The 24,923-nt window shown below is 47.7% G+C and overlaps 3 protein-coding genes across 7 annotated transcripts; 2 read left to right on the top strand and 1 right to left on the bottom strand.

The window, feature by feature from the left end:
* Nucleotides 1–1,208: 1,208 nt before the first annotated feature.
* On the top strand, nucleotides 1,209–9,206 carry LOC108152897 (1-acylglycerol-3-phosphate O-acyltransferase Pnpla3). Of its 2 annotated transcripts, XR_001774859.2 has the most exons (8): nucleotides 1,209–1,643; nucleotides 6,632–7,314; nucleotides 7,390–7,556; nucleotides 7,614–7,722; nucleotides 7,791–7,879; nucleotides 7,948–8,216; nucleotides 8,322–8,464; nucleotides 8,616–8,634. XR_001774859.2 is itself a non-coding variant. In XM_017282544.2 (7 exons), exons 1-7 carry the CDS (start codon nucleotides 1,484–1,486, stop codon nucleotides 8,795–8,797), a joined length of 1,659 nt encoding a protein of 552 aa, XP_017138033.1. In that variant the 5' UTR covers nucleotides 1,210–1,483; the 3' UTR covers nucleotides 8,798–9,206. The 2 variants fall into 2 exon arrangements, 1 of the variants encoding a protein (XP_017138033.1); XM_017282544.2 differs by lacking the exon at nucleotides 8,322–8,464 and having other exon boundaries at nucleotides 1,210–1,643; nucleotides 8,616–9,206.
* Nucleotides 9,207–10,139: 933 nt separating this feature from the next.
* LOC108152366 (tyrosine-protein phosphatase non-receptor type 23) lies at nucleotides 10,140–17,153 on the top strand. Its single transcript, XM_017281645.2, has 10 exons — nucleotides 10,140–10,343; nucleotides 10,661–11,410; nucleotides 11,467–14,436; nucleotides 14,502–15,035; nucleotides 15,095–15,688; nucleotides 15,757–15,885; nucleotides 15,941–16,122; nucleotides 16,181–16,368; nucleotides 16,437–16,556; nucleotides 16,619–17,153. The coding sequence occupies exons 1-10, from the start codon at nucleotides 10,260–10,262 to the stop codon at nucleotides 16,729–16,731; spliced, it is 5,664 nt and encodes a 1,887-aa protein (XP_017137134.1). The 5' UTR covers nucleotides 10,140–10,259; the 3' UTR covers nucleotides 16,732–17,153.
* Nucleotides 17,154–19,023: 1,870 nt separating this feature from the next.
* On the bottom strand, nucleotides 19,024–23,877 carry LOC108152796 (alpha-1,3-mannosyl-glycoprotein 4-beta-N-acetylglucosaminyltransferase B). Of its 4 annotated transcripts, XM_017282378.2 has the most exons (4): nucleotides 23,455–23,877; nucleotides 23,012–23,074; nucleotides 22,876–22,934; nucleotides 19,024–22,721 (listed from the first exon to the last, which is right to left on the bottom strand). In XM_017282378.2, exon 4 carries the CDS (start codon nucleotides 22,519–22,521, stop codon nucleotides 20,761–20,763), a length of 1,761 nt encoding a protein of 586 aa, XP_017137867.1. In that variant the 5' UTR covers nucleotides 22,522–22,721; nucleotides 22,876–22,934; nucleotides 23,012–23,074; nucleotides 23,455–23,877; the 3' UTR covers nucleotides 19,024–20,760. The 4 variants fall into 4 exon arrangements, with proteins under 4 accessions (XP_017137867.1, XP_017137868.1, XP_017137870.1 ...); XM_017282379.2 differs by having other exon boundaries at nucleotides 19,024–22,934; nucleotides 23,012–23,071; XM_017282381.2 differs by having other exon boundaries at nucleotides 19,024–22,934; nucleotides 23,619–23,877.
* Between the last annotated feature and the right edge of the window lie 1,046 nt (nucleotides 23,878–24,923).

The following is a 24,923-nucleotide window of genomic DNA, read 5'->3' as shown; positions in this document are numbered from 1 at the left end:
CAATGAATCGTCAAAAATGTTCTTCAAAACATAATGCAGCAGCATCAAGTTTTGCAATGCATTTCGTACGATTTCCATTGGCCATTCTTAGTCTCATTCCATGTACAATGTTGCGGCAACACTAATTTTAATACCCAGGGAAAAGGATATTATAGAATTGCGGAAATGTTTGTCATCCCAGGCTCTAATTAATGCAGAAACTAGTCAGTCTCTGTTTTAAAACTATCAAACGATATTTTTAAGCTTATTGTCTTCTTACAAAGACCAAGAATATGTATCGGGATCGGGCTATATATACAGGAAACTAAACATATGCATGAATATGTCTAAAATATATTAATTTGAGAAAAGGTCTTTATAGATTACGTTTTATCTTCATATTAAATGAACGAAATAGGGTATACAAAAGCGTATACTACGGCTTATAAGCAGCATGTCTTCAAATACCAGCAACATTGCGATTGTTTTTTTTGTTGAACTATTTTGTTTAAACCTTGTTTTAATCAATATACAATAAAATCAAGTACTAAAAACTAGCTAATCTTTTAGAAAATTGATTCATCAATGGCCTAAAATAATGTGGGCAGAAATAACGATTTTAGTTATCCAGAATTATTCAACGGAATCTCTATATTGAACAATATAAACGACTATCCTCTTTCGTTTTTTTTGTTTGAGCAATTTCACTAAAATCTTTTCCTGTTATACCTATTTCGCTAAAACCTTTTTTTAGACAAGATCCAAACAAAGCGAGTATTTAGAATAAGCCAGTTAAGTAGAAAATTAATTCATCAATCTTATAAAACTATGTGGGCATGGCTAAATATTCTATCTAGCTAGTAATATTTAACGGCATATCAAAATTGAAAAATTTGAACGACTACCCTCTTTGGTTTTTTGTTTTTTACCATTTTTGCTAAAACCTATTTTTACGCAAAATGCAATAAAAGCAAGTATTTAAAATAAACCAGTCATTTAGAAAATAGGTTCATTAATTGGATAAAATTATGTGGGCATTGATAAATGTTCTATATAGCTAATAATATTCGAAGGAATATCAAAAACGAGGAAAACGTATAGTAGAACTTTATTTCGTCAGTATATTTACGGTGTATTTTTAAAATGAGACGGTATATTTTGGTATATTTCTAAGGGTCGGGCAGTATATTTTAACGATAGATCCGCGGTCACACTGCACACTGTTTATTTACAAATAACGGTTCGGGAAGACGACGTCGGAAGTGCGGCGCAGAAATTATTTTATTATTGAAAGTGATACCACAACGAGAGCTCTATTGCACATTCGGAAATTTGCGGAAATTTTTATCGCAAAAGAGCTGAGCACGAATATTGTAAAAAAGACAACAAACAATTCGTTGAAAAGTGCGAGAGACAAGAACGAACAAACGGACAATAAATAGAAACAACGTCAACCCGTTCTCAGTCGAAACACATACATACATACTTAAATAGTATTCAAAGCATGAATCTATCATTTGCGGGTTGCGGATTCTTGGGCATCTACCACGTCGGAGTCGCCGTTTGCTTTAAGAAATATGCTCCACACCTATTGCTAGAGAAAATTGGTGGAGCTTCGGCCGGTTCCCTGGCAGCATGCTGCCTGCTCTGTGATTTGCCATTGGGTGAGTTTTGTGTTATTTTTTTTTTTGCCGCTTGAACCTATAAATGTACATACATGCATATATGCGTATGTCATAGAACAGCTGACTCCGGTTCAGCGACTAGTTATTGCGTGAATATGAAATTAGTTGATGGCCTGTTTATGGTTTGTGGGTCGCAACGAACTTAGTTCGAGAACCTACGGGTTGTCTGTTGTGTGAGAGTGTTCCAAATTGTCGAAGGGGGCTCGTCTCTGCTATGAAAACTACGACGCAGCTGAAATCCACACGAAAACATATTCGATAGGCCGGGACAACGTACTTTTGTAGAGCAGCGACCAACAGCAGAAACAAATAAATGGGCGGGCTACCCAAACACAAACACAGGCATACACATCGCATTTACATTCGTACGCGTTCTGTGTGTGTGTTCATGTATACATATACATTTATCGAGATGCTGAAGGTCGAGCAAGCTGGTTGTTTTGTTTAGCTTGGGAGGCGCGTTCAACGGAACTTACATATTTCGGAATGTGATGAAAATAGGTTTTGTTATTGTAAAAGTCGATGTATGTATATAAATAGCTGTGGGATGGGATATGTATAAGTCTTGCTTTTTGTTATATATTTAAATGTGTTTGTGTGCGTGTGGGTGTGTAACGCTCCGCTTGTAGAATGGGTATAAACATGTCAATCAAAAGGGGCACAAACTAAGGGGAGATCAAAACAAATGTGGCAGAGTATTACTCATGGTTTTTGTGTAATATGTACGTACATACGATTCGACTACGAGTATGCACAGTTGCCTTACGGCCTTATCATTTGACCAATGGAGCAGTGGCACGCGGTCGCCATCTACAATCGGCAGGGAATAACGTCAGCAGCGTTCGATCGTTAAAATAATCAATCGACTTGGGTCGTTCGATGATGATCATCACCCCCAGCTGTCGCTGCCACTGCCGCTGCCGATGGATGTCTCTGCTATGCTCAATTTCCATTGACTTTGCTTCCAACGACGCAGAGGGGGAGTGCATCACTCTGGATTATATTATTCCCTTTTGCATATTTGGCTCTCCTCTCATTGCACTCTCACTGCTGTTTCCTCCTTCTCCTACCTGCCTGCCTGCCTGCCATTGTTGCAGCTTGCTGCTGGAACCCTCTTGCTGTCTCTCCAAATCTCTCGCTTATGCCAGAAAGTTCGTCCGTCAGATGCCTGTGCATTTGTAACAGGTAAAGCAATTCGTTAGACACACACACACATACACGCACACAAGACAGTGGGAACCGTAATTTCAGTAACCACTTTAATTGCGGCAATTAAATTTGGTCGACTGCATTTTGATCTCTGATCCACCCAAATGCTGTGGACTAGTGTGGACTTTTAATTGTTTTTAGTTGGGTAACCTCCGGCTTGGCGTCGGTTCTAAGTACAGTAGCGTAGCCGCAAACAAAGAGATTATTTGTTCCGCCAGCAGATGGGATATGTGAAAGTTTTTATTATCCGAAATGTACCTTGCCCCAGCCCCGGGCCCACATTTAGGAAGCGATGACCAGAGAAAACTGCGCCACACATCAGATTTTACCTTATGAAACGAACTGTACTTGGCTGATAAGAGCCTTTCAAGTTGAAACCATTCCCATTTCCATTCATGATCGCGCTTTTATAACCATTTTTATCAGCCGTTGTTTCCTGTTCGCGAACCACTCGAACAAGTCCGGCATTCATTCGTGTGGCCCTTGTTTAGAGATCATCTGATTTTTGTTTTCAATATTCTTCCCATTGTAAATACAATACATATTTACATATTTAGTTACACTGCAATGACGCTGCCAAGGGCCTGTTCCCCGAGATGTTATCAGTGGGTGTAAATTGCCTTGTTTTGATTGATTTTCCATGGAGTTCAAAAGCAAAGTCAGACCTTCTGCGGCGGAATTTCTAAATGCAAATATGTATATGTATTTATTTTTAGTTAATACAAGCCAATGGCCGACCTTCAAGCGTCGTGTTACTCTCCTGCAATCAAAAATTTTAGAAATCTTAACTGCAATTCATCATCGGACACACACACACGCACACATTTGTACGAATCTGTATGTGTATTCATTGCTTATCGGCAGAAATTACCTTTACCGGTACCTTATCATGTGGTGGGAGTCATGTTTATTGTGTGCCGTGCCGTGTCCTCTGATTGCCGTCGCCCAAAGTCCAAGTTTAGGGTGTATCAGATATACGCACATATATGCACATTGGGTGATTCGATTTTTGTTACATATTGCAATATGAGTCAAGTGTAGATTGTGTGTTAATTTAAGTCGCACAATGAGCTCTTTGTTTGGCTTAGATTGATCATTATCTATGTACATACTGGCACTTATAATAATACAACAATATAAATACATATCCCTGCACCGCACTTGACGTCAATTGCTTTGGGGCTTAGTTCCCTATGTCCAACCGATTAGAGCACAAAGCAAATAATTACAAATGCACATGTACATACGCATGCATGTATGTGTGTATTTACAGTTAATTTGCAGCTGGCTTTTATAATATGCATATGGCCGCTTATCAGCCGACTGCTTTGTGGTGGGGTCCTCTATTAGCGGCGTATCTTTCAGCGATCTCGGACACAATCAATCGGCAATGTAAATGGGGTTTGAGCATTATAGCATCATTGTTGATTGACACAGTTTCTTTTGCGGCACAAAAAACTAATCGGCAGAGCGTGTAGATAGCGTTACACACAAGCTGCTTCTCATTCGCGTAAATCCAGCTGAAGGGCAGCTGTGGCACAGCTCTCTGTCCCTCTCCCCCTCTCGCTTTGAAACCACCCTGAAAAACAGCAAAAGAAAGTCGTAGCATTTCCCAAAATGCATCCCAAAATCCGTTGCCAAGTGCAGAACGGGCATGGCCTCGCCTGCCCTCTCCTGGCATTGCAACGTGACCTACATACATATACATGAAAACAGAAAACTTGTACAGTCCAAACAATAAGTATGCCCACCTTTCGGTGGGAAGCTTTTTAAGCTTCATTGAACGAACAGTTCTTGTCTCTCTATATCCATAAAACTGTTGTTCCCACTGTGCGTACACACACACACACACACATTGCGTAGAGGCGGAAGAAGCAGAAGTTCTTTCCCAATACAACCACAATATCACGTGATGAGGCGTTTTTTTTTTGCCCTCACAAGTGCGAGCGGAAGAGGAGATGGAGAGTCGAGTCGGAGCATGGCGTGGCTTCTTGCCAGCGAAACGGGGGTGTGTGCCGCTTCCGCTCCCGCCGCCGCTGCCCTCTGGCACCTCTCTTTTGTTGAAAGTTTGTTGCCTTCGGCGTTCCATGGAAAGCAGCAACAAATGCATGCGTTTGTGTTGTATGTCGTGTACATGTATGTATCTTGTCTGCTCGCACACGCGCCCGTGCCATGTGATGAAAACTTGTTTGTTTATCCATTCCATTCGAGTCGAGCCCCCAAGAAATTGTACACATGCATATACATATGTACATATGTATGTATTTTTGTTGCAGCAGCAGCTCTCTGTTTCGTTTCTCTTTGTCTCCACGTTTGTCGTTTTGTGGCTGTTCGGTTTCCCGTTATGTGCAACCGCCAGTTGTGCACTTGACTTGCGGTTACGTTTGCCCGACGGGCAATACGAGAAATGAATCTGGAAACGATCTTCTGATTCTTCTCGTATAAATTTATGCCTTAATTTGTTATTTGTTCCCTGCAAAACAATAACAACAACAATTAAAGGCTGCACGTAATCCGATAATCCGATAGCGTTGTTTATTTGCATATAAATATGTATGTATGTATGTACCTCCCTAGTTTATTGTTGTTGACAGAACGGAAAGCAGAATATCACGAAAACAAATTTGATATGTAGGCGGCAACGGTGGCGAGGGGGGGGAATGGGACCCCACACTTGTGGACACGGGCCAGCTCTTCGGCACGATTCCAAACTTCAATTGATAGTTCAATGTCAAACATATTGTAGATACTAGGTGCTTTCATAATCGACGATAAGATGCATTAAATCATCATATAATCAGTAACTAACAATGGTTAGTTTTTCCCCCTTATCTTAGTACCAATGCACATGACACGAGGGGGCTATCGGGCAGACCCCAAACCCCAAAGCCCAGACAACAGACCAGACTAGCGTTTTGTCTTGTCTGATGGCCTGATTTTAATTCGCTTTGCGTCAATTTCTGGAATACATTAAATACATGGAAGGCAGATCTTTAGATGTGCACGACTCTCTCTCTCTCTCTCTCTGTGTGTGTGTGTGTGTGTGTGTGTGTGTTTGGTGGCCTTATCATTCGATGTAGGCCTCTGCCTCTCCGTTCGAATCTAATCGAAATATTTGGAAAGTGCTGGGCCATGGGAAGCAGTTTTCTTATCAGCATTGGCACATGGCACAGGCCATACGCGAAACTAATGTACCACACATACAGTGCGTTTCATAATTCGATGGCACTTTTAGTATTCGAATATTATTGGCATAAATCTTGTGGAGTCTGATGGATTTTCGTAACTATTATCCGATGGAGGAGGGATTAGTTACATACATTTAGGCAACGCACTGTATCTGCGATACCACACTACATGTATGTGTGTGTATACGTATAAACCATATGGTGGTCGGGGGCTCCATAGTTGCGTGGCTTATCAGCGGGCGCGTTAATTAATTGCGTGCCTTGGGGGTCGAATAAAAACAAACACTTCCAAACCACTCAAGGCTTGCGCGTCATTTCCTATCATAACCGAGTAGAGAACCAATGGCAGTGGCAGTGGCAGTGCCAAAGCCAGGAACACTATGTGACCCTTTGGATGACACAATGACGCACAAACCCCAGAGCATCATCAGACACGGCAGATCTGCTGATAGCCCCGCCAAAAACAAAGGCACAAACAAAATCTATTATACAAGCCTGATTAGCGGAAACTATCAAAATACGACAACTACTAATCGAAAGCGTCCTCCTTCGCACCTCCTCTCTTTGCAGGCAGCATGACATCGGACTTCTTTCGGGTGGTGAACGAGGCGCGTCGCTATTCACTGGGTCCCTTCAGTCCCTCCTTCAACATACAGACCTGCCTGCTGGAGGGGCTGCAGAAGCATCTGCCCGACGACGCCCACAAGCGCGTCAACGGACGGCTGCACATCTCCCTGACCCGCGTCTACGATGGCAAGAATGTGATCATCTCCGAGTTTGAGTCGCGCGAGGAGGTGCTGCAGGCGCTGCTCTGTGCGTGCTTCATACCGGGCTTCTCGGGGATTCTGCCGCCACGTTTCCGTGGCGTTCGCTACATGGACGGCGCCTTCTCCGACAATCTGCCCATTCTGGACGAGAACACCATCACGGTCAGTCCGTTCTGCGGGGAGAGCGACATCTGTCCGCGGGACCAGAGCTCCCAGCTGTTCCACCTGAACTGGGCCAACACCAGCATCGAGATCTCCAGGCAGAACATCAATCGATTTGTACGGATTCTGTTCCCGCCGCGGCCCGAGTTTCTCAGCAAGTTCTGCCAGCAGGGCTTCGATGATGCCCTACAATTCCTGCATCGCAACAATCTAATCAACTGCCGCCGCTGCGTGGCGGTACAGTCCACGTTTGTCGTCTCCGAGACAGTGGCCCAGCCGCAGGAGTTCGACCCAGAGTGCAGGGAGTGCAAAAAGCACAGAAAGGTACGAGGCTCGACACCTTTTTCTCTCGCTGTAAGCAGAGCTCATCTTACAGTCCATGCCTTTGACTATTTGCAGGACGCTTTGAGCTCAAACATGCCACAAACAGTTCTGGATGTGATACAGGACTACATCGAGCAGGCGAACAAGGGCCTGGCCAACTGGATCTTCAAGCATCGGGGCATCAAGCTGCTCTCGCTGCCAGCCACAGTGCCCATGGACTTTTTCCTGGCCACCATTTCCAAGTAGGTTCGCCCCAGCACACACTGTCGAATCGAATGTAACTCTCGAACTTTCCCCAGAATAACGACCCTGACACCCAAACTCACCAAGCAAGCGCGACAAATGGTGGAGGAGTTGATCAACCAATTGAACAACGCCATGCAAATACGCCTGCTCAATAAATTCACGGTGAGTAGATTGAACCATTTCACTGGAGGAATACAAAGTAACAATCGTTTGACCGCATGATCTTGCAGCTGTATGATCAGCCGCACTTTGATGCCACTGGACTGCTGCACTCGAACCGGTTATATGGACCCAGAGTCTCCATTCTGGTGGATGAGTGGTAAGGATATTAAGAACGAAAAGCCTCCAGGAGAACAGTTGCTCACGAACGAAATGAACGAATTTTAGCGGTGCCACTCCCCTGGAGGACGATGTCGACAACTTTGAGCACGTTCTCAAGATGACCACGCACAACGATGCTCTCTACGCCTACTACTACACCGACAACAACACGAACAAGGTGAAGGTGACCGAGATCTTCGACTTCGATGATATGACGGAGCACGATGAACTGGCCACCGACCTGCAGATCTACGAGGGCTCCGTCGAGGACCATCCGAATCCCCACCAGCACAGCCACAACACGGTCGTCAGCGAGTGGAATGGCGTCGAGTCAGGTTGGTAGACCAAACAGCCCCACCATAGTACGACGCATCGTATCATCCACTAGACGGGATTCATCATTATTTGTAAATTGAACGAAAACCAAAACTTTCTTACAGTACAAATCATGCCCACGACTCCCGAACTGCACGACGTAGCCTTTTAAAGCACTCCATCCAAGCACACTATTCATCGTACTTTTCATGCACCTCATATATGTATATTTAGCCTTCTTAAAGTCCAAATCGTATACCATTGGCAGGTAAATGATATGATCCAAATTGAACGTCCACACCACACATGTTGATTGTCTCCCCGTAAACAATTCATTCATTCATTCCCACAACAAAACACACAACGAATATAGTATGATGTCTTCAAAATTGGTGTTAACTAATTTGTATTCTTCGCAGACTTTTTCATCGATGCTCAGACGCCAAACGTGGATGTACCGAAACCAACGAACGCGCCACAATTTTTTCCCCGAGTGGACTTTGAGGCCGAGTCAGACGCTAGTGTCCTCAGTGATCCCGAGGCGGATCAAAGTTATAGTGCCTCTACGCAAAACAACGACATGTACATAGAAATTGAATGAGAGATGAGATGAGCCATAAGCCAGCAGCCATCAGCCAGCAGCTAGCAGCGAACGTAACTTTAGTCTCGTCATATGAACTGTAACGAAACATCTCCAAAGCGGCTCGTAGCAAAGCGAAAGGCCTTTGTAGCCTTAGTTTCCATTAGAATGTAATCCTAGTTTTAGTACGACCAACGTATGTACCTAACTTAACATAGCGCGTATGCTGCCATTGTATCCCCTCTCCCCGCACATCCCGTCAGCCTGTAAGCGGCAATTAGAAAGTAATTGCCTTCTTGTTATTAGAAATGGAGGCGGAACTCGCTCTCCTCACACGACTTGTAATACCCATGCCCAATTGTCTTAGATCTAAGTTGATAAACTATAAAATAAAATAAAATACCATAAAATAAATCGCGAAAAAACCAAATTAACAATTTTCAATTTGAAAATTTAATTTCGAATAACGATTGCACGACCGATAACTTTCGGGAAACGATACCATTCTCAAAGTTCGATACATATCAACGGACGGCTACACAGCTTTTTCTTGTAATCAATTTTTAAACGTATGTATACTTTTTAACAAAGGGTGCAGAAACTTCCACGTGCAGGTTTTTTAAATTTTCTCTCTCTCAAATCGTACTTCCGTGCATAATTTATTCCAATGGATTGCATTTAAATACCCTTGTCGCTCATTCACCTTCAAGCAATTTCTATTTGGCGCTCAAGTTGGGTAGGACTTGCTCTCTGTTTTTTGGAAGTTGCTCTCTATTATGTAGTAGGATATCCTCCCTTCGTGGAAGGATTTTTCGTCTGTACAATTTCCCTGCAGCAATGAAGGTCACTTCTCCCGACCTGACATTCCATACTTACGTTTTTTTGTGGACCTTTTTATCTTAAACCTTGTTTTAGACACAATTCAATAAAAGCAAGGACTAAAAACTAGCTAATCATATAGAAAATTTATTCATCAATAGACTAAAATTATGTGGGCAGAGCTAAGAGCTTTAGTGAGCCAGCATTATTCTACGGAATATCAAAATTGAGCAATAGGAACGATTACTCACTTACGTTTTATTTGTTTGACCTTTTTTGCTAAAACATTTTTTCTAGACACAATCGAATAGAAAGGAGCAGTTAAAAAAACCAGTCAAGTAGAAAATTGATTCATTAATTGGATAAAATTATGTGGGCAAGGCTGAGGGTTCTATCTAGCTAGTAATATTCGACGGAATATCAAAAACGAGAATATGTATGATGGGACTTTAATTATTCGTCAGTATATTTTCGGTATATTTTGAAATACGGGAAATAGTTTCGGTATATTTCTGAGGCTCGGACCGGATAACACATACATCAATAAATCCGCGGTCACACTGGACAGAATCTACTCCTGTTGTTTTTGTTTAAATTTTACTTGCAAAGCAAACAATTAATTGTAATTATACACTGACTAAAAAGGCAGAGAGGCGGACTCACCATGGAAGCTGTGCCACGCCTGCATATGCTATGGTTTGCCCTAAAATCCAGCCCGGAGGGCACCTCCTTTGCGCCCCTGAAGAAGGTAATGACCCAAGAAAAGAGAGCCGAAAATGGAGAGAGAGCAGCAACAATAGCAACAATAGACTCCCCTAAAAATTGCAAGAATCTTTCGAGAAACGAAATAACTGCGCTGCAGCTGGTAAAAAGTCGGCAGACAGCCCCTCCGCCACACTGCCCCTCTGCCACTCTGCCTGTGCATTGGCCTGCCATTGTTATGTGCACTCTGAGCTGAGTCATCGTCTGATTAGCCCTCCCAGAATTGTGGGCAGAGGGAAAACAAACCCGTGAGCCGAGTCATAAGCAAATAATTGATCTGCCCGTCTTATTCCCCCCCCACAGTATATAGCCGAGTTCTATCATGAGGATCCCGAGGCATATTCAAAGGAGGTGCATGCTCTCGAAATTCTGCGGAATCAGGCCATGCGCACCACCAAGGATGGAGCACCCGTGATGAAGCGCTACTACTGCCAGCTTCACGCCCTGCAGAATCGCTTCCCCCAGCTGGCCGACAAGGGGATCTTCACCTTCACCTGGAAGGACCTCCACCACAGTACCGTGCACGAGGTCACCGATATACGTTTCGAGCGGGCAGCTGTACTCTTCAACATCGCTGCCTCCCACACCCAATCGGGGGCCTCGGCGATGCGCGGCGATGTCGATGGCATGAAAATGGCGTGCACTGACTTCCAGGCCGCGGCCTGGGCCTATAATGAGCTGCGGGAACGCTATGCGAATGTGAACAATGGCGGCGACTTCATGACCACCGAGCTGCTGGTCTACCAGCAGCAGGTGTGCCTCGCCCAGGCGCAGGAGTGCATTCTGGAGAAGTCCCTGATCGACAACCGCAAGCCGCACATTGTGGCCAAAGTGACGGCCCAGATTGTTGTCTACTACGGTGCCGCACTGGCAGCTCTACTCACCGGAGGCGACGATGGTCCTGTGGCCCAGGTCATCAACGCCTCTGTCTACAAGCTGTGGAAGAAATACGTGCGCTTCAAGATAAACTATCTGAACTGCATCCTCTACCTGTACCAGGGCCAGAACGCGGAGGAGAAGCGCCAAATGGGCGAGCGCGTAACGCTCTACCAGGTGGGTACCTAGAGCTCCCTCTAGACTGACTATATAACCCATAAATTGCATTCCAGGCCAGCTGGGATAAGCTGGAGGAGGCCCGCAAAGAGTCCAAGGGGCTGCCCGATCAAAAGGAGATCAATGAGTCCCTCAGCTTCACCGCAGACGTGGTGGAGGCGAAGCGCAAGAATGCCAAAAACGAGAACGAGTTCATCTACCACGAGGCCGTGCCAGAGCTGTCCACCATTGCCGCTGTGCAGGGGGCCAACCTGGTGAATGGCATTGGCTTCCAGGTGACCGATGAGGAGTACGCCGGGGCGGACATCTTTGCCCGCCTGGTGCCCATGAAGGCGCACGAGGCCAGTTCCATGTACAGCGAGGAGAAGGCCAAGTTGCTGCGCAAGTACGGGGCCCTGCTGGAGGAGAAGGACGCCCAGCTGGAGAGCTACATGAGCTCCCTCACCCTCGACAACCTGAACATCAACGAGGAGCAGGCCAACAAGCTACCCCAGGGGATCGTGGACCGCTGCGCCGCCTTGCACGCGAACAAGACGGCGATCAGCGACCTGATCGAGGCCATGTCGCAGCTGGCCGAGATCACCACCGACGTGGAGTCGAATCTCGGCGAGCTGACGCACATGCTCGAGGAGGAGGCCAGGGCGGAGAGGGAGTTCCAGGCGGCCAGCGGTGTCCAGCGCACACCCAATGCCCACATCACCGAGCTGACGCGGGAGTTTCAGAAGTACAGCGAGGCCCATGCCCGGGCCGGGGAGTCCAACAACACCCTGCGGAAGGCCATGAGCCTGCACGTGAACAACCTGAAGATCCTGGCCCGTCCCCTTCAGGAGATCCAGCAGCTGATGCCCAAGCTCAGCTCCGAGCTGAACACCGCGGAGATCTTCAAGGATGTGAAGCTGGTCCTCAACAAGGTCAACGAGATGAAGGCCCAGCGCGCCCAGTTCCATGCGGACCTCCGCATAGCAATAAACGAGGACGACATCACGGGCAAGGTCATTGCGCACGGGGGAGGGCGGCAGGAAGGGCTGCAGGCCCTGTTCGTCGCGGAGATGGCCAAGCACGAAAGGATCACCCAGCTGCTGGACCAGAACCTGCTGGCCCAGCAGAACATTCTTCAGGCGCTCACCGAGAACTACGCCAAGGCCGCGCCCGTGCTGAAGACCCTCCAGGACGTCAAGCAGAAGCGGGAGCACTTCTACAGCTCGCTGGCAGCCTCCTACGATGTGTACGAGGATCTGCTGGCCAAGTCCGCCAAGGGCCTGGAGTTCTACAAGAAGCTGGCGGGCAATATCCAAAAGCTGCTCAGCCGCTTCAAGTCCGCCCGCGACGTGCAGTCGGAGGAGCGGCAGCAGAGAATGCAGAGCGTCAGGGCCGCCGTCACGCCCAGCAAATCCGCAGCAGAAGTGCCGCCAGCGGTCAATGGTGGAGGGGGAGCAGGAGGAGGAGTAGGAGTAGGAGTGGGGACACCAAAGCTACGGGACTACCTCAAGGCGAAGGGAGCCACCGCGGCCAGCATTGCCTCCGGCATGGTGCTCACTCCGGATGCCACAATTGCTACTCCCGCAGCAGCAGCAGCAGCAGCAGCAGCTTCCTCCTATGTGCACACAGTGCGTCCAGTGCCTGTGGGCTCGGAGAATCCCACGCAGGCGGCGTGCTCTGCCTATGCGACGGCTCCGCCGAACGAGCCCCCGCCGCCGTACAGCCTGCAGCAGCAGCAGTACTACGATCCCAGTGCGGCGGGCTACACGAATCCCATGTACCAGCAGCAGCAGCAGAACATCGCTCCGCCGGCCTACAAGGCGCAGCCTTCGCCCAACTCGCAGACACTCCACGGGGCCATGGGGCAGCTCAATTTGCAGCAGTCGCAGGACGGCAGTCAGGTGGGATCGGTGTCGGGATCGGCCTACAACTACAACTACAATCCGAATGCTGCAGTGCCCTTGCAGCCTCCGCAGCCCTACGCAGCTCCAGCTGCGTCCAACGCGCAGGGATTCAACTACCAGCAGCCCCTGTATGTGGCCACATCATCGAGCTCGAATCCTGGCGAGATACCAGCTTCGCTGCAGGCCCCGTACGTGGTCAATCCCGCTCCTTCGGCGGGCTATCAAACGGGAGGAGGAGGTTACCCACACCCTGCCTCGATGTATCCGCCTCAATCGTCAGAGGCCTATCACCAGCCCTCGTCGGGATATCCTTCTGCTCAGCAGCCTCAGCAGGCCATGAATTATGCTTCACCTCATCAGTCCACGGGATATCCCCCATCACAGACGCCCCAGCAACAGCTTGCTGGATATGCCCAGTCGCAGTCGCAGTCCCAGACGCTCCAGCATCAACCTACCGCTGGCTATCCTCAGCAGCAGCAGCCCCCAGGATATCACCAATCCCAGGCACCGCAACCAACCACTGGTTATCCTCATGCCCAGACGCCCCAGCAGCAGCAGCCGCAGCCCCCGGGATATCCCCAGTCCCAGTCGCAGACACCGCAGCAGCCGATGGTATATTCTCAGCAACCCTCCGGATATCTTGCGCAGCAGCAGACAGCCATGGGCTATGGGCCTCAACAACCCTCGCTGTATCCATCGCAGGCTGTCCAGGCATCCCCCCGATCCACGGCGGGACACCAATCCTCGCCGGGTCCTTCGGTGACAGCATCCCAGCAGTACCCCCAGCAATACGGTGATCTCCAAGCGGCAGTATATCCCGCGACTGCTGCTCCGGCTCCAGCTGCTGCCACCGCTTCCAATCCTCCGGTAGCCTCCAGTCCAGCTCCAGCTCCCACTCCAGCTCCCGCTCCCGCAGCAGCGCCCGCTCCCACGTACATCAGCTACTCCAACCATCCTGGCTACAGCTACAATCCGCAGACAGGCGCCTACGAGTACAGCAGTGGCTACCAGCAGGAGAACATCTCCAAGCCGCAGGGCTCGCTGAACTATCAGTTCAGCCAGAGTGGAAAGCAGCAGGCAGCCGTGGTTGGGACTACGGACTCGGAGAGTGCCAATCGCAGTAATCCAGCCACAGGATTCGATGTGAGTACAGTCGTCGCAGTAGACCCCCTTCCACATCAATTTATATTCACGATTTCCCCCCTCAGTCGCCCATTGTTTCGCACACCAAGGCGGGAGCAGGCACAGGCACAGCCACAGGCCCAGACAGAGCCACAGCTGCCAATGAAGCAGCTCCTCAGCAGCCGGGAGGAGGAGCAGACGCATCCAATTACTATACGCCACCCTACGGCCATCATTCCATGAGCGAGCACATCGGAGGAGTCCCTGAATCGCAACCACAGCAGCAGCAGCAGCCCACCCCGAAGCCTACGCCGCGTCCATCGGGTTCCATTTACATGCAGAGCGGAGCCACCAGCATTGCCAACACTCAGACGACCACCAGTAGTGCGCCCTACGCCTCTTCGGCCGCGGCCAAGGATGCTGCTGCTGCTGCGGCTGCTGCTGCTGTTGCTGTTGCTCCCAGCAATGTTGACCTGTTGAGCGACCTGGATATAGATTGCTCTGTTGCTGTGCCGCCTCCGATGTTGCCGCAGCCCCTGCTGCAGCCTCAGGTGGTGGCTGGTGGAACTCCGCCAGGCAGCCAGGTGTCGGCACCCATCAAAACGGAGAGCACTGTGGAGGTATGCGTATGAGATGGAATCCCTTAAAAACGAGTGACTATCCATGTAATCTGTTTCAGCCTGTTGCTCCCCCTGAAACATCCCCTGAGACATCACCTCCTACAGTTTCAGTAGCAGCAACAGCCACAGCCCCGGCCCCGGCCCCAGCCCCAGCCCCAGCCCCAGCAGCAGTCTCATCTCCAGTAGCTCCGCCGGCAAGGACAACCAGCCTGGACAATCTCTCAAACTGCTCGGATCTGAGTTCGCTTGATAACTTTGATTGGGACTCTGTCTCGCTCACACATTCCGTCAGCAGCGAGAAGCAACCCAGGCCCAAGCCTGCCGCCAATGGACATCCTAATAACTTTGCATTCCAATCCGAAAGGTTCACCGACGAGAAGACCACCAAATATTTCCAGAAAGAGGTGGAGAGCTACGAGAAGCTGCTGGAGAATCTGCACGTTAAGATGCTCAACGGCAAGACCCAGCTGGGGGCCAAGTGGCACGAGCTGCAGCAGATGCTGGACAAGGAGAGTGCCAGTGGCAAGCGATCAACGACCATTGCCAAGCTGTTCCCAGAAAAGAATCGCTCCTTGGACTGTCTGCCCTTCGACCATGCGCGCGTGAAGCTGGACAAGCAGACAGATGACTACATCAATGCGGCCTACATGAAGGTGTGTTGCTGTTGTCAGTATTCCCTTTCCCTTTCCACTAAGATCGATCCCCTTAATATCCCTGCCAGAACTTGAGCGCCAGATGTCCCAACTTCATCATTGCTCAGACGCCCCAGGCCAATACGATCAACGATTTCTGGTCCATGATCTGGTCGGAGAAGTCGCGCACGGTGGTCTGTCTGCATACCACAAATGAGGTGGGACTTGTCCACCACCATGTATGTCCTTCACTAACTCTGCTCTGTCCTGCAGCTCTTCGATCCGTTTTGGCCGCAGGCTTTGGATCAGCCCACTCACTACGATGACTACACGGTGACCTGTGTGAAGCTGCAGCAGCTCAGCCACTGCTCCGAGTATCAGCTGAGGCTGTCCATGCATGGGGCTGATCCTGTCCTGGAGCTGTCGCTGCTGCAGCTGAAGCAGTGGACCAAGGGGTAAGTACTTGGCACTACTCCCCCTCTGAGTGGGACTTATCAGTATTTATCAATCTAGGTCCTGCGCTCAACTGTTGGGCATAGCCGAGAACTCGTTGGACACACATCGGCAGCGCTGCCAGGCAGCCAGTGCACCCAGTTCGCCCCTGATCATGAGCTGTTTGACGGGCTCAGAGCGCTCCGAGATGGTGGTCATCGGCGTCTGCGCCCTGATAGCCACTCAGAGCAAGCAACCCACTCTGATAAGTGAGTTTGAGTTCGGGGGGGAAATAATTAGCTGTAGATTGTGGATTAATGTGCCTTCTCCCCACCAGATGTGGTTGATGTTTGGTCCCGCATTTGTGCCCAGCGTCAGAATTCGCTGCGGGACTCGGCCATCCTGGAGCAGGCCATGCAAATCGTGCTCTGCAATGCCCACAACGTGCTCAACCAGCGTAAGTGCCCGCCGACATTCCAACCCACATCAAGCAGAAATCTAATTGTTTGTGTCCCACAGGTGGCATCATGACCTCATATCAAATGAAAATGGCACCGCAGGTCAACGCCAAGGAACAGCAGGAGACCAAGGATCCTCTAAACGAATTGGATGCACTCTGGAAACTTAAATAAATGACTGAACCAGAACCGAACCAATTGAGCAGCTGCACGGCGTAATATGCCTACAAATAACCCCCCCTAACCCCATACTGTAATCAAATCGAGTATTTATACAACTATTCAACTATGCATGCGCTCTCACCCACAGCTACGAGGAGCATGGAGCATACATATAGTAATCCGACATTGTTGCAAGCAATGCGAGGAGAGAGCAAAGTATTTGAGGAATATCGAAACCATTTTGAAATTTGTATTGTATTTTTGTCCCTATTACTGTTACATGGAATGTCTGCTTCGAACCAAAACGAATGGTGAGGCGATCGTGATGTTTATTGAATATTGTCAAGCGTTTCAAACCACTATCTATATATATATACATATTATACTATCAATGATATTGTCAATCAATAAAACGTATTCGAAATCAAATCAAATCAAACAAATGTATGTATAAATATGTATAAAATACAAATGTGCGCGTAGCTCCACCAAGTCAGACTTGGCCTCTTCCATGGTTCCGTTTCCACTAAGAATATATGGCCAACAGCTTCAAGAAATTATGTTTTCAGCGAGACGAAATGGAATTAGAAGATCACGCGAAGGCATAGCTGTATAACTTTGTCGGTCTTTGTAGAGCCGATTCCAAAAAGGATTGGTTTTCTAATACTTCCCGGGCCGTCAGCCATCGGGTGTTACAGAGTTGTACACTTGGACTGGCGTAAAGGCGCTTCGGGCTAGGCCTTGCCTAGGATACAGGGGAATCACCCTCGAACCGTCACCAGCCGTAAATGTCAGCACACTGGAAGTGCGGTGGAAGTGCCAGTCAGAGCCAAATTTATATTTACTGGTGAGTCATCGAAGGCCCGTACTGCAGGGGAAGAGATTAGGGATATTCTACTTTCGTGGTGAATTTGGGTAGCGATCGTTTCCAACCCCATATTTTCGATCAGCATCAACAACCGAGACGAGCCATGTCTGTCTGTTTGACGCCTAGTTCTCAGAGACTATAAGAGCTATAGCAACCAAAGATACGAGAAAGCCGAAAGCTGGGAATCATAGAGAATTATCATATCTACCAGATGGCCGAATCTGGATCAGAGCGGATCATTATTATAGCCAGAGTTAAGTAAATATTTTCCGTGTCTACGGAACCCCCTTCCAAGCGCTGACTCATTCTCTCTCAGTCTTCCTCGTGGGAGGGAAGCGAGGCAGCAACAGTTGTTGTTTTATTTTGAATGACTGTTTGACGACTTTGTGATCGCGTCGCGGACACCTGGAGAGCTGAAAGCTTGGACGTGACAAAGATAGCCCCGATCGTCGTTGGTAAGCGTCGCTTTCTCTCGCTTACTCCTTCATACGGGATCGCAGCTTCACTATCTTCTGTCTTCTTTGACTCGGCTCTCACAAATTTAAGTGCCCTCTCTCGCTCTACCCTACGTGCCTGTATATAACACTATCGCTGATCTCTCATGCCCTGGTCTTGCACTGGATTTTGCATTTAAATTCGAATTTTTACCAGAGAAAATAGAAATTTGACAATTTTTCTAACTCGAGTACACGACATTCGGACTTTATCGCTTTCAGAATAATGTGCTGCTCGCGAAGGCATGGAATGATGTAACTTTGATCTCCATACCCTTTCTCTCGATCTTTGTAATTTTAGAATCAGCTGTGCTTCGTTTAGCTACTCCACTGCCAAAGCTAATAATCCGAGAAACGAGTCTCTGAGTCACACAGCCTGTGCACCACAATATCCCCTTGGGCCAGACGGCCGATATTCTGGCATAAATTCGAAAAATTTAATCCTTAATCCCCTCTCGCTTTAACTGATTGGAACTTTCAGTTCGGTGACAAAATCGCTTAAAAATGCTCTCACGGAGCAGTCGATGGTAACAGCTTGAGAGCCCAATTCTAAAAGGAATCATGATTCCCATCGGATCAGCCAAATGACTTTCAACTGTCGCTTTCAGTGTCCACCTTTTCTCAACTGGATCACGCACTGAGGAAGAGAACCCCTTAACACCAATGCTTTCCAATTTGAGATTCACTTATATTTCGTTTTTTTTTTAACAAGTTACAAGCCCCAGCATAATATGAGGTCCAGTGGCTATTTGGCTCACAGTATCAGCTGGATAAGTTTTTTACTTGTCGCGGGAGTCCAGAATCCAGAGTCCTTTCAGGTCCTCTAGTAATTACTGAAGATACACACACTGTTTCAGTGTGAAAGCTATGGGAGGTAGCTGAAAGATGCTCCTGTGGCTGTACCCTTGCCGCCCCTCAACACCCGTAATAAAACTGAGCTTATTTCCTTTCTGAAATACTTGTATTATTTATTAAGCTTATACACATATTACACGCATATTTTGTTGTTCGTTTGTTTGTTCGTTGAGACCAACAAACTGTTTGTCGATTAGGTTTTGAGTTGTTTTCAACGGCTGTGTGTGTGTTGTGTGTGTGTGTGTGGGGGAGGGGGGGGGGGGGGGCCCACACTATTCGTACAATGCCAGCTAATGTATAATTCGAAATTGATCAACATCCACTTGCTTGCACTTCCACTATCAACTATTATTGTAGCTTGCTAATTGAGATTTGGCAAAACGAATTGTTCGAGAATATGAGGAGCGCAAGTGCTGTAAATTATTGTTGCTGATTGTTGTCATATATAAAAATATATATAATATATACTCGTACATATGTATATCGTGTATATATCAAGCAATTTAATTTGTTCACATTATCGAAAGCAGTCTAAATTATTTGTTATATCATATATAGCAGCGTTCAAAATTAGTTTCAGGGAAAGTTTGTTATGTTTGTATTTATATTTCGAAAATAGACAATTCCAGGGCCTGAGGCGCCCGAACAAAGTGTTTAACATAGGTATCTTTGCCGCTATATATTACAATTCTCGTTACGCGTTACTCGTTACTCGTTACTCTTTACTCAACAGGAACTAAGTTGAAATATTTATCATTCTTGTTATTTCTTTTCATTTTCATATTCTATCAAAAAAATTTGGCATTTCCAATTCGATCAAACCAATTTCGATTGTATAAGTTTTCGTTTCTTAATCATTTTTGGAATTTTCGCTTTTACAATAACTAATCAGCGTTCGTTAAATATTAATGTGTGTATATGTATGTATATATGTATATATTTATATGTATTGTATTTATGTATGTATAATTTAGTTTTTAAGTTTTGTTCATTTTTATGCAAAAATTATTAACAAATCACAGTAAAAAAGCAACAATGCTAGAAAATCGTTTAATTTTTGTTGTTTTGTATTAGGTCTATGCATACATACTCGTATATTTATGTGGCTATGGCGGTCTACAGCTGAATGAGGCGTGCCTAGAGAAGTTCTTGAAAGCAAGAGATGTGGGGAAAAAGGGGAAACATAAACATAAGTTATATAACAATAAATAAACACTTTGATCGATGCCAGCCATTAAATCAATCATGAGTTTCAGCAAATGGAAAAAAAGCTAAATGGAATGGACTTTTTTTCATCTGCCGATAAAATCAAGTTAACACTTACAACTAAAACAGAATAAACCATAAGATAATATTCGCATAAATTAGGAATAGGGGGGTAAACGGAACGGATCCGCTTCAGTTATGAGACTGAACGAGTATGAACATTTGGAAGGGGAACTTGAAGCGTACAGAATCCATTTGGATGCACAATGCAGGAATACAATGAGAGACTGCTGTTGGTGCGGACGGGGTAGGGCTACAAGCTCGGGACATTCGCGGTACACTCACAAATTGGTTCTGGGGATGCTGGAGATATCTGGAGAGACCATGCCATGAGCCAGCCCATCCATTGACTGCTTACAGTTTAGAGAGAGAGAGCGTTACATGCTTGGAGATTATTTACACATTGAGATAGATAATCGAGGGTAAAAGTATCATTCGAAAAATATACACACAGATATACAGATATAGACACAGGACTAGGGGCATGAGCAGGAACAGAAGGAGGAGCAGGAGCAGTTAGTCCTCCACGTCCTGACGCTGCCTGTGGCGATGCAGCAATCAGCTGCCCGCCACGAAGCGCGGCTTGGCCAGATTCGCCTCCGACTTGCCATCAGCGGTCAGCTCCTGCAGCTCAATTTCACTGAGCAGGGCCCAGTTCTCGCTGTCGGAGTGGACATGCAGACGCAGCTCCTTGATGGCCCCTATTTTTGGGTCCAGCAGGCCCTCGGCAACGCCCAAGTGGTCAAAGGAGCCCACTACCAAGTAACCGTCGGTGGTGGTGTTGTAGTTGCTCCACACGGACGAGTTCTCGCTAAGGGTGTCCGCCGGCAGCAGCTCCACGGTGGTGTTGTAGAACCGGTCCGAGGGATGCTCGGAGTTGCCGCTGCGGAAGAGGTATCGTCGCAGGAGCGTAGGCTGCTCAAAGACGAACTGCACCAGGTCACCAGGCTGCGGCAGCAGACCCCAGAAGTAGGACTCTCCGCGATAGGCGCGCTTCAGCAGATAGTTCTTGTACGGCGCAATGTTGGACTTGACCAGCGCCGGGGGGTTGTGGGTGTGAGCATAGTACTGCGGCACCTTGCTGCCAAACTGCTTGTCCTTCAGCTTCTGGACCTTTCCTTTCAAAGAGGAACTGGTGCCGATATGCTGGAACAAAGACTTGCGGAAGTGCTGCCAGTACTTGGCCTTCTCCTGGTTGCAGTGCTTCTGGTCCTTGTCCGTGCGACAGACCTTCGACTCGATGAAGTATGTGAGCAGCCAGTCGACGGGCTTATCGTTGTAGAACATCTGGAAGTAGGTGATCAGGTAAGGCAGCTCGGCGCTCTTGAACATCTTGCCAATGAAGCCGAGCTGGCAAAAGTCCAGGACAAACCAGGCCGGCTGATCCGGCTTGGTCAGTGCGCTCTTGATCAAGGCAAACTTTTTCATTGTGGTTATAAACTGGCGCTTCGTCAGGATGTCATCCTCCAGCTGCACATAGAAGGTGCCCTTCGAATGGGCATAGGCCATCAGGTAGGCAAAGTCCAGGTTCTGTTTGCTTCGCCACTTCACCCGCTCCAGCGGATCGTTCAGCGTAATGCGCAGCCGCTCAAAGTTGGGATAATAGCTGGGCGCCGGCGCAATGATATCGATAAGTCCGCTTTCCACATGCTGCTCAAAGCTGGTCTCTATCTGCCGGGCTATTAGCTGCACCGCCTCGATGTCCGTCTCTCCGATGTACACAATGATAAGGGTCTCGTTCTGCTCCTCCTCATTCATGTTCTCTATCAGATTGTGCAGAGTCCCCAGAAGATAGGACTGTTTTTCCCGGTGCACGGTGGGGACCCCCAGAACGATGCTGATATCGGTGCGGCCCTTGCTCTGAAGGTAGGCTGGACGTAGGGAGCCCGCATCGTCCAGGAGATGGGGCAGAAAGTGGTAGGCGTTGGGCAGTCGTATATTCTGGCCCCTGGCCATCGTGCCATTCCATCCCCCACCTTTCGCTGCGTGCGAGGCATTCCTCAGCAGTTGCCTCGCCTCAGGACTGAGTCCATCAAGCAGATTGGCCACTGGCAGTGGCGGCGGGGGACTGGGACTCGCCGCGCTCCCGTTTCCCGCCTGCAGCTGGCCCAAGTACTGGGAGAGCAGGGCCACGTCCTCCTGTCTGGCTCTGTACATGGACTCCAGGTACTGCAGCCGCATATGGCACTCGGCCAGGCGCTGCGTCAGCGACTGTTCGGTGGATAGTTCTGGTGCCATCACCATCAGTATCACAATGCAGGGCGCCAGCACGAGGGCCGTCACAATCAGCATACAATTCCTCTGCCTAATCTTGAACATTTTGTCCAGTGGATACGATACGTTCTTTCACTGCCTCTGCCTTTGCCGTTGCCTTTGCCTTTGCCTCTGGCTCTGACTATTATATTAATTAGCCAACTGTTTGCTTGATGGCTGCTCTGCTTCCGCTTGGGGTTCGTTGTGGCGCTTTTCCCTTGGGGCGGCTGTCATCCTCCTCGTTCCTCCGATGACTAATGCAGGCACTGCAACAAAAACGGCATTAGATGGGTTGGGCTTTGGTTGGGGGAGGAGTCTGGGTTGTGGGTTGTTGGCGAAGGTCGCAACGTTTAACAGCTTTCTGTTGCTGTTGCTGTTTCTGTTGCCGTTTTTGTTTCTGTTTCGCTGCTTCTGCCTTACCCCAGCCGCTGGATTAACGATGGAGGTGGCGGCAGCTGTCGCAATTCTCGCCACATGGCCTGGCCGAGAGCAGGGAGAAGGAAATAATAATATTTTGTTATATAATACGTACTCAAGACGATGACAATCGACTTACATGGCCAAGAGCCCTGAGTGCAAAGGCGTTGTCCTTGTCGCCGGGATTCGATCGGTGGGACTGCTGAAAAGAAGAAGGAGGGCTTTTTATAGCTTGTTTTTGCCGGTTCAATCTCCTACTCGTACAGATAGGCATGTACATATGTAGGGTATCAATTGGTCTAGACTCGATTGGAGGGGCCACATGGGGAGGGTATTTTCAAAACAGGGCAGAGTGTGAATGAGTGCAGGTGGGAGTGGTTTTCGTCTATTTCAGGAAGGGTATCGGGCAGTCTCCTCCGGCCCGTTCTCCCACCTTTTGGGGCAAGGTGTGAACATTAGCATTGCCCCGATCCGATCATCAAGTTCGCACTCGTTTCGGCATTTTGGGGAAATAAACCAAATACCCAAGCACGCACACCCCACCCCCTCCTGCACAGCCCGCACATCGCGCACACCACTCACATTTAATTGCTGAACAAACGGGCAAACGAGTAAACATTAAATAGGAACAGATTGAACGTAGCTTTGCTCTTTTTGTACGATGGGTGTAGTCCCCTCTCCTCTTTGGCCTCTCTGACCCTTCCCCACTACATATATGTTGCTCTGCCGTCGTTTTTTCGCCATACGTTTTCGCTCAGGTTTGGTTTTGCATCGCTTTCGGATCGCATTGGCTGGCTATTATGTAAATGTTACAATTGGTTGCCACACGCACGATTGTTTCATATTGCGTTATTAACACGGCGGGGAATTTCGGTTAATAACGCCCCCGAGAGCACAAAAAACAACAGGCGGGTCCGAGCAGCTGCTCGCGGAACAAAAAGTGGAACAAGTGAGTGGAAAAAACGAGTGGAGCAGCGACGTCGGCAGCGCTGCCATCCGTGATTGTGTTGATATTCTACACTATTTCTATAATGGTGCATTGGACAGGAGGGTGTGTCTATAACGCGTCTTAAAAAATACTGGAAAATACTAGAAAATATTCAAAAATGAGCATTTTAAGCATTATCATTAGCATTAATTCTCAACAAATACTTAAAAAAGCGATAAAAAGAGGCAAGGTGTGACCTAAAAGCATAGTACTCCGCTCGACGAAAATTTGTACCATCTAAAAGTGTCACAAAATTCGATAGGGAAAAAGTGAGACCAGGCGTACATGCACTAAGGTCACACTGTTTTGTGTTTGTTTACAAATAAAATCGCTTAGAAATTCAAATTTTGCAACCAAGCAAGAATGTATTCTCAGACGGACGGAAAAAGCACCGCAATATTGGATATCTCCTTTTATTTTGACACAAATATGCAATCAACATGTTTTTTATCTCAACATAAATTACTTAAATGAGTACCGGGTGTAAAATTAATTATAGAATATACCGTAAAAAGATGTGTAAGTTCATAATACGAATATGTTCCAAACGAATTTGCTGGATCGGATCGCAGGTCTTCGGTTCTGGCATTCCGCCCGCCATGAGCCCAGGCTCAGCCAGCCAGCCCAAGGTGAATTTACTATAAGGTGGTGTCGTCCGCTGTGATGATGACTATCCACTTTTTTAACTCGCTCTCTCGGCTTTAAGAGAGACAAGCACTAGAAAGAGATAGCAAACGACGTTCTGCACTGTCGTAGCCACTGCAATTACATTTGTTCCTCCTGACTGTAATAATGATCCATTTTCGAAAATCTAGTAGATATGGTCATTCTCTATTATTCTGCGTTTTTAGTTTCGGATTCGTATTTTCAAAATTGTGAATGCCACAGATTTTCGATCTTTGTGGGAAGGAAGTCCAACAGGCAGTCGAAATAAAACAACTGTTGCTATCTCGCTTCCCTCGCACGAAGAAGAGTGAGAGAGAATGAGTAAGCGCTTGGAAGGGGGTTGCCTAGCCACGGAAAATAATTTCTTCACTCTGGCTATAAGAATGATCCGATCTGA

This window comes from Drosophila miranda, chromosome XR, assembly GCF_003369915.1.
Source record: "Drosophila miranda strain MSH22 chromosome XR, D.miranda_PacBio2.1, whole genome shotgun sequence".
In the NCBI taxonomy this organism is placed as follows: domain Eukaryota; kingdom Metazoa; phylum Arthropoda; class Insecta; order Diptera; family Drosophilidae; genus Drosophila; species Drosophila miranda.
The sequence above is the reverse complement of the archived record's forward strand: the minus strand, read 5'-3'. Positions and strand labels throughout refer to the sequence as shown.